At 37.3% G+C, this 9,240-nt stretch overlaps 1 protein-coding gene across 1 annotated transcript in view; it reads right to left on the reverse strand.

The window, feature by feature from the left end:
• Nucleotides 1–4,868: 4,868 nt before the first annotated feature.
• The window catches only part of nae1 (nedd8 activating enzyme E1 subunit 1), a 12,871-nt gene continuing 8,499 nt past the window's right edge, over nucleotides 4,869–9,240 (reverse strand). The window contains exons 16-20 of the mRNA XM_079866233.1: nucleotides 8,230–8,316; nucleotides 7,958–8,050; nucleotides 7,211–7,325; nucleotides 6,776–6,825; nucleotides 4,869–5,871 (exon numbers count right to left, since the gene is read on the reverse strand). Coding sequence (XP_079722359.1) covers nucleotides 5,762–5,871; nucleotides 6,776–6,825; nucleotides 7,211–7,325; nucleotides 7,958–8,050; nucleotides 8,230–8,316 — 455 coding nt within the window. The 3' untranslated portion in view covers nucleotides 4,869–5,761. The remainder of the gene's footprint in view (nucleotides 5,872–6,775; nucleotides 6,826–7,210; nucleotides 7,326–7,957; nucleotides 8,051–8,229; nucleotides 8,317–9,240) is intronic.

Raw genomic sequence — 9,240 nt, forward strand, 5'->3', positions numbered from 1 at the left:
GTTTTTATGTTTATAATGCACGTTTTGATTATTGATGCACAAAGAAGCATGTTACAGAGTCTGTTTTGTTAAGCCTCGGTTTACAAAGTTCAAATTACTGTGATAGTGTTTGCCTGTTATAAATTGTAATTGTTGTATTTTAATCATTTTCACTGCTTGCCTGTATTTATGTGATATATATATACAAATACATACATTTATTTGATATTTATCACAGGTATGCAAGCATTTAATAAATTATAATATAATATAATTAGCAGTGTGATGTGACTGGCTGTGTATAATATAATTAGCAGTGTGATGTGAAACGCTTTTACAAAAATGCTGAGGAAAGTTTGCAGCCTTGTTATACACCTTTGCTAATATTAAACCATTCTGCATTACCTTGTGCCGTCCGAACGGTTGCTTCCACCGATCCATCGATGACTTCCACACATTATCTGAGTTTTCTTCTATTCACGTAATTCTGCTGTTGTCGTCATCACAAGACGGTGGTCTTCTGCCAGGAGCATCATGTCAATCTGCTGCTGTCCATAATCAGGTGGTTTGTCTTCGTCTGTCATCTCAGCTGAGACCTGTCCACTATGGGTGACCCTAGCAGTAGTTGTGAAGTACCAGTGGCGTAGCTCTCAGCATCACTGATGCACACAAGCCCTCAGCACATCAAGCTGCAAACCTTGTGAGGGATCCTAACCTACCCTAACCTAACTGCTTAACAGCAACCGCATATCAACCAACTACTGAAAACATCACAACAACCACGTAGCAATGGATGAAGTCCAGCAACTGCATTAAACAGGTTAACAACAACGCAACGCATAAACACTTGACAAACACATGTCAACGCACAAGAAACCACCCAAAACTTCCTGACAACCACGAAGCAAAAAGCTAAAAACCACTCAGAACAACCTAGGAACCGCATATCAACGTACTGACAACCACACAGCAATGTGCAATACACTTACTTTTTAAAAATACATCTTACTCTATAACTATATACAGTATTTACATACGTAGGCCCCGTTGTGCAATACTCCAGCCTCCATGTGACACTGTGATGACTCAGTGTCTGGGCTTCTTTCTTCGGGGTGCCTCAGGCAGGGGCTCTTCACTGATGTCCACGTGGATTTGTGGAGCGAAGCTTCTTCTGCTGGGTGTGGAGAAGCTCTCAGTGACGAGGACACGTCCATCGGGCTGCTCCGTCTCCACCAGTGAAGGGCAGTTGAGTGTCTCCCACAGCTGCTGCTTGACCGTCAGGCCCAGCTCAAGACTGTAGGGACGGTGCCGATCAGAGCGAGTCTTCATCATGGGCTCCGCCACAGAACGGTAAATGTCCTGCTAGCCCTGCACACTGGAGCCATGGATGGAGACGGGCTCTTCCTGCTGACACGCGTGCACTGAAGAGACTGAGGCTGCTGGACGGATTTCGGGAAGGACAGCAGCGTTCTTCAGGTAGCGCTCCTCCAAATCGTTGGATCTCTGGGCTTTCGCAGAGATGCAGCTGTAAGTGTGATCCAACCCGATCACAGCTGCCAGATGTGAAAGCTCACAGGAGTCTGGAGTGGAAGAGAATCCCCTCTGGTGTGTGGGAAGAGCCCTGGTTCTTCTTGGGCGACGCTGCTCCATGATCAATCAAGAATAACTTTCCAAATTGGCTTAGCAAATTGTGGAGTTGTGAGAAGAGACTTCAAGGCTTCAGGGACAGTTGTGTTCATTTCAAAAATCAACACATGCTGCTGGACTCATAGACATAATGTCTATGGCTGGACTGACATAGAATGATGAGGCTCATTTAAATGTAAACAAACAACACATGATATCAGCTGTAAGTCAATTAGAGCCCTATATGTTACATGCACTCAGGGTTCTCAAGTCTCACGCATTGGCCGTGAGACACACGCAATTCAACCAGTTCACACGCTCACACGCCACACCGTGTATTTCTCACGCTGAAAAGGCAATGCCAACCAAGTTGTCCTACAAGCTTTATATATAACGTTGTATACGAAGCGCGGGCACACAAAGTGAAGTTTCCTGCCGCCAGCACACGTATCGAACACACGTCGTGATGGAGAAGGTAAGTTGGAAGAAAGCTCGTCTAACAATTTAAGGCTAGAACATTTAATATATAGCCCATCGTATACATTATTATTGATGCAGTCAAAAACTCTACAACTACTTTGCAACCAGGCCAGAAGCTTTGGCTCAGTTTGGCTATCTTACGTTATCTGAAACTAAGGGAAATGTTAGTGGGTATGGGAAGGAATGAAAATGTATTTCTTCATTTTATTTTAAATAAATTTAAATTTATTTATTTTATTTAAAATTATATATTATACTGTATTAATAGTATTTCTAGTTACATTAAGGCTACATTAAAGCAGAGTGCTCTGGGTAATATATATCATGTCAAAACATACATTAATCATTGCAATTGCATTTGTATTTTTCAAACACTTACAACACAAAACACATTTCATAAGCTGGAGTGTGTACTCTTGTGTACACACACACACACACACACACACACACACACACACACACACACACACACACACACACACACACACACACACACACACCTTAATAATACTCTAATATGTCATTTGTTCACAATGTCCCACCATACAATAAATCATTATACCGTTTCGACTAGACACATTCAAAATGCAAAAATATTTGTTTTTCCAAACTGTTTGGAGCAATTTGTTATATTTTTTGTAATTTTTTCAAAACTTATTTGTAATTTTGAAATATAACATTAAAGAGTATATTTGATGTGATGAATTGCTCTGTCATTTATTAGATTTACCAATTGTTATAATTTCAATTTGTGCCGGTTAATTATGAACAATGGGTAAAATTGGGGGGCGGGGACAGGTGGGGGCGGGGCTCCATTAGGCTCCTCCCCCAAATCTCACTCCAAGCTTTTGATAAAACTTGAGAACCCTGCATGCACTACTGTATATGCTTCTCTATTACTAGTAGATCTGTGTGTGTACACTAGTGGTGTCTGTTAAGGCCAGCATATCTGTTAGCTGTTAGGAACTGTGCTATATTAGTGTAAAACGTGCAGTGTTGGGGGTTCTCCAGGACCAGGGTGAGAGAAACTGCATTAAAGGATAATGGGTTATTCAACAGATGCTTTAAAACAAAAAAATATTTCACGTGAACAAATAATTCTTGCTCACTCACATATTTTGTTCACTGAAGTCTCTTCCTTTTGAAGTGCACAACTGATTTGTTGGTTTTCCCTGCGTCCACAGACTGACTATAGCACAAGCCGAGTGTGGCCTTTGAAGGAGCGTTGCATTGGTTATGAATCTGCTAAACGAATATGTGTTTGGAGTCTGAATTAATCTTGTTTGTGAAGGAATATACAAGCACATACATGTTGTTCGCATTTTATTTTTATTTTTTTCATCTTTTTCAAGTCCTTTTTCTAGCTTGGTAAATGTTCAGTATACACTCTCAGAAAAAAAGGTACAAAAGCTGTCTCTGGGATAGTACCCTTCAAAAGGGTACTAATATGTACACGTTTGGTACCAATATGTACCTTTGAGGGACTTAAATGCACTCTTTAGGTACAAAGGTGTACCTTTTGAAAAGGTACCACCACAGTGACAGCTTTTGTACCTTTTTTCTGAGAGTGTAGTTGGCCACATAAAGCAAAAAACAACAGATCTGCTTATATTATTGCTTTTAACCTGTGTCTTGATTTTGTAATTGTAGACGGTAAAGACTAAAAAAAACTGGAGTTTGTGAGCAACTTGAAGAAACAACAGTTGTGAACCAGAAATATTGAGTGACATTGAAAGGTCCAAACTGTAGGTACTGTGAAGATTTACATAGTGATCTTCAATCATTAATGGTATTTCTATTCAATCATATAACGGTTTTCATTTTTATCCCATCAAAAAAGGAAATCAGCAAATAATAAGTGTGATTATTTGTGCTATGTTTTCTATTTTACATTTGTTAGCTTGCAACCCAATACATATGTACTGTCTCTACTAATCCTATTGGTAGTTATAGACTAATAATAATTCATAATAATGTATAATGCTGAAATAAAAGATAATCAATTAATCTGATTATGTTTTTATATATAAATCCTGATAAAAAGGCTTAATTTTATTTTCTATACTTAGAAAAAAATTGTATACTACATCTTGCTCCAGATACTAATATATATATATATATATATATATATATATATATATATATATATATATATATAAACTTGAAATGTGTATTAAGTGACAACTTGGATATTTTAGTAATCTCAACTAATTAAATCCAGGAAAGTTATTATAACGCATAATTTTAAGTTGTGATAGCTAATTACAACAATACATTTTTATAGATTTATATAACTACTGAAATGACTAAAACAAACTAAAATTAGAATGAAAACTGACAATCTAAAAATAAAAGCTAAGATATTAATACATACTGTAATGTAAATAACACTGCCAAGTATGATCCCAACTGAATATTTTGCCAAAAAAAGCCCAAACCGTGCACATGAGGAGAACAATATGGATATTGGATATATGTGTTTCCAAACAAGAGGTCCATGAGATGGTTTCAATCTGCTAGTTGTAGTCATGCTTTCAATGTCACTTTTGGTCTAGAAGGGGTAAATCACCTTGGGGTAATTTCCATTGGGTTAGAAAATAAAGTTGAATCTAATCTAATCTTAAAGCTGCAGGCTGAGCCCAGCAATCCTTCATAAACACGGCCCAGTTACACCATCCTCCTCACGGGTCACAGGGAAAGTTTCGTAACACAGTCATCTATATATTAGTCAGGAGAGAGGAGACATTTCCGCTTCTGTGAAAACAATTAAGTGGAAACTGAACAACGTGGCTTGGTTTCTTATTAACATTGTCCTCCTCAACAAATCAATTTAAGGAGAGCCTGCAGTTATGAATTATTCACTCTACATTGGAATGTGCAAAAAGAAAAAAAGAAAAACATGGGTCAGAATGTGCTCCAAAAAAAGAGGGAGGGTGCCCTCCACTGGATTTAGACTTTAAAACACACTGATGGGAGTGTCCTGACTTTTCTATAACTTTTCCTAAATATTTTCCTGGGTAAACCAGATCATTCAGAAAGTTTTAGATTCTTGGAGGCTTGGGAATGAGTAAAAATATACATTTACATGCCACTGATTGTGTCCTTTCCTGCGTCTAGACTCCCTGTGAGGAAAACCTAGCTATTCTCTGTAAACCACAGACAGCAGTCTGCTTTTAGACCGGCCATAGAAACACAGCACTCCACCCTACAACAGGAAATAACTCTGTAATCTACTCAAACAAACAGCAGCAGCGCACCACACTAGAGCTTAGCACTGCTGGGACATATTTAGAAAAATTACATGACATATATAAACAGTAGTTCTACAATTACCTTGAGAAAATGTTGCATTTATATCTAACAATGAAGGCTGAGTGCACAGCGAGATTACAGAAAGAGAGACATTGTAATTATAAAACGGTCTAACAGCTGGTTAGGACATTTCTGAAACAAATGTATGTACATGTATGACAGTGAAGAGAGACATTCAGTCTGTTGTGAAAAGAGCACACATACAAAAGCTTTGGAGATACACGGTTTATTCAGTGTGCAGCATCAGTTCTGGTCGTGTCAATAAGCGACACCATCGATCAAAGCAAGTATAAACAAACTTGAGTGCCAATTTGAGGCCAACACTTTGATAGAGGAATGAACAAACAGATATGGGATGATTGATCTACAGCTGAAAAGTAGCAGAGGTCTGTGACATGGCGTTATAAAGGAACGTGTTGTTGAAAGGTACAAACTGGTGCGTGATGATTTTGATGGCTTCTTGAGCCGCTGATCCTGCAACAAAAGACAGACAAAGGGCACCTTGACAAATGGCATTACCACATTGTTCATATCTGGATGGTTTATGGATATGCAATAAGACTCCTACGTAATTGGATTGAGATGGCAGTGGAAACGTCACTTACATAATACATTTAAGGTTGGGTTAACCAAGCGTTTTCAGTAATTGACCTAATTTTATGTTCACTATTTAAGAAAGATTCTGTCAGTAAAGGATGCTAGGAATAGGAATTAGAAGTACAAATAACTAAATAAAATTAAAAGCTTCCATGCAAATGGACAAACACAGAGACATGAGCCTGGATTTGGGGAAAGCAACTAGAGATTCAAATGAATAATTCATAGGTTATTGTTCAATAAAATCGGTTGACCAGACCATACGACTACAGTGTCTTTTGTTTTTTTCCTCACTGTGACAGCAGAAAAGAAAAAGCAGATATGGCTTGGTAAGAATTTCATGAATAACATCAATGTCAGATGGAAATAAATAGAGTCTGACAGAAAATTTACAATCCACTCTGTGAGTGACAGATAATGATTATTTGTAGCGCATCACTCATTCAACTACTTAAGCAGTTGAATACGGATAACGAAAACACATTAGCATTTACATCTTCATTGAATGCGGTCAGAATTTGTCCCTGACCACCTGCAAATGTGGTTCCGCTGATCCGATCACAAAATGAACTCAAAAAAGATCAATGCATCTTGGATGCATTTACACCTGGCTTTTGCTAAGTTCTTTAAGTGCTATCTGACAGTTATAATGCCAGCAGTACAGAAGAATATGATCTGCCTTTAAACAATAAAATCCATATAGTAGAGGATGTCACAGTATGCATTATGAGTGTATGATGGAGTGTTTTGCAGGCTTCTGAATAAATACATAAACACTCACCTCCCAGGAAAGCTGCGACAGTGTGTGGCTCAGCAGCTCCATAACGGCAGCTGAAAGATATGAAAATAACATTTACACTGATACCATTTGATTATAAACAGAGTGACCAGGAGAACTTGTGCTTTTTATTATCAATATTACAAAACAAATTTTAGGTTACACTTTATTTTAAGGTGTCATTGTTACAGAGTAATTATATATTTAAGTACTGAGCAATATTAAACAACTACATGTACTTACTATAGGGTTAGGGTAGGATTAGGATTTGGTTGATGTTTAGTTGCATGTAATTATGCATAATTAACTGTTATCGCTATAGTAAGTACATGTAACATATGTAACAAGGACACTGTAAAATAAAGTGTTTCCAAATTTTAATATAAATATTTAGTTTGCACTGCTTCAATCCAACGAGTTCTGAGAGCATAAACTTACAACTCATGGACGTAGTCATCTTTCACATTGACGTTCAGACCGTACTCCTGTAGAAGACTGTTTACACACAGCTTGAGTTTGTTAATGTCTTCCTCCACCTGGTAATTGTAGACACCTGAGAAAAATATTATACTCTATAATATCAGAGTGATATATACACACACACACACACACACACACACACACACATATACATATATACATATATGTGTAATGAAATATAAATGTATACACACACACACACACACACACACACACACACACACACACAGTCATTCAAAAGTATGGGATCGATTTTAATGTTTTTGAAAGAAGTCTTGTATGCTCACCAAGGCTGGATTTATTTGATCAAAAATACAGTAAAAATATTCTAAAATATAATTACAATTTAAAACAAGAGTTTTCTATTTTAATATATTTTTAAATATAATTTATTCCTGTCATGACAAAGCTGGATCTTCAGCATTATTACTCCAGTTTTCAGTGCTCACGATATTACATTATTATTATCAATGTTCAAATCAGTTTAATATTTTTGTGGAAACTAATATTTTTTTTTTCAGGATTGTTTGATAAATTCAAAACAACAACATTTATTTGACCTAGAAATCTTTTCTAAATCCAGGTAGAGTTTATCATACAAAAATGCTTGAGGACTTATTTTAAAGATTTATTTTAAACACTATGCTGTGCTTAAGATGTTCTTAATGACCAATTATTTTTGCCCGTTTTGATAACTCCTCTGACCTGGGTAACGTGAGTGTTGCTGATAGAAGCGATCGACTGAGCGGAGCATGAGGTACAGAACCATCTCACTGTCCAGGCTGTCCATACAGGATGCTATGGAGACAGAAACAACTGCTTAAATACACACAGCAACACCCAAGAATGGATGTACACAACAATGAACCATCGTATTCCATGTTAGTAAATCCATCTAAACAATCCTGTACAGTGACCATAACATTTACAAACTGAGATAAACCATAGTCAGGAAGAGAACCGTAGAGAAAACGTACTGATTTCATCTTTATTGAAAGTGTCCACACTGTACTCTTCTGCCAGAGATCTGCAGCGCACCACTCGGAGGAAAGCTGCGTTCTTACCTGTGGGACACAAAACACCACACATCATAGGCATTACCCAAGGAAGTTCATAATATGTGAAGAAAGCTACCTGTTAGCATTCCCAAAATTGGGAAACAGTAATTGCTGGAACCATGAACATTATGCATGCAAACATACTATATGGAATAGGAAACATGATGCAGTAGATCATGGGATTTTTCAGTGTTAGTAAAAGTAAACTTTATTTCTGAAGCACATTTAAAAGGATAGTTCACCCAAATGTGAAAACTCTGTCATTAATTTATGACACTAATGCCGTTCCAAACCTGTAAGCCTTTCGTTTGTCTTCGAAACACAAATGAAGATACTTTGAATGAAATCTGAGAGCTTTCTGTCCCTCCGTTGACCTCTACGCTTTGACGCTTCAAAAGGTTCATAAAGAGATCGTAAAACGAATCCATATGAATTGAGCGGTCCAACATTTTCTGAAGAGACACGATCACCTCATATGAACAGATTGAATTTAGGCTAGTGTTGTCAAAAGTACAGACTTGGTTACAACATGTTTTTGAAGTGCTGATCATTGTAGCCAATCACAGACATATCGGATGAGCGCATGAACACAATGACCAATCAGAGGTGTTTATGATTCCACTCAACAGTGCTCAAAGCGTCAAAACTACTTTTGACAACACTAATTTAGAATTTTATTCACATATAAACATTGATCAGCGAACATAAACAAACTTAATGGAACATGCTTGATGTCTGAGAACAAACCTCATTGGTGGAAGCTCAGATTTGATGCATTACAACAGAATTAACCTCATTGGTTCTCGCACGTCAAGAGAACATGCTTGAGGTTCTGTTGATCATAACTGATGTGTGAGTTGATGAATGTTCATATGTGAATTAGGGCTGTGCAATTAATTGAATTTCAATTTCAATTTCGATTTTTGCTCC

This window comes from Squalius cephalus (genome assembly GCF_949319135.1).
Source record: "Squalius cephalus genome assembly, chromosome: 3".
NCBI classification, from domain to species: Eukaryota; Metazoa; Chordata; class Actinopteri; order Cypriniformes; family Leuciscidae; genus Squalius; species Squalius cephalus.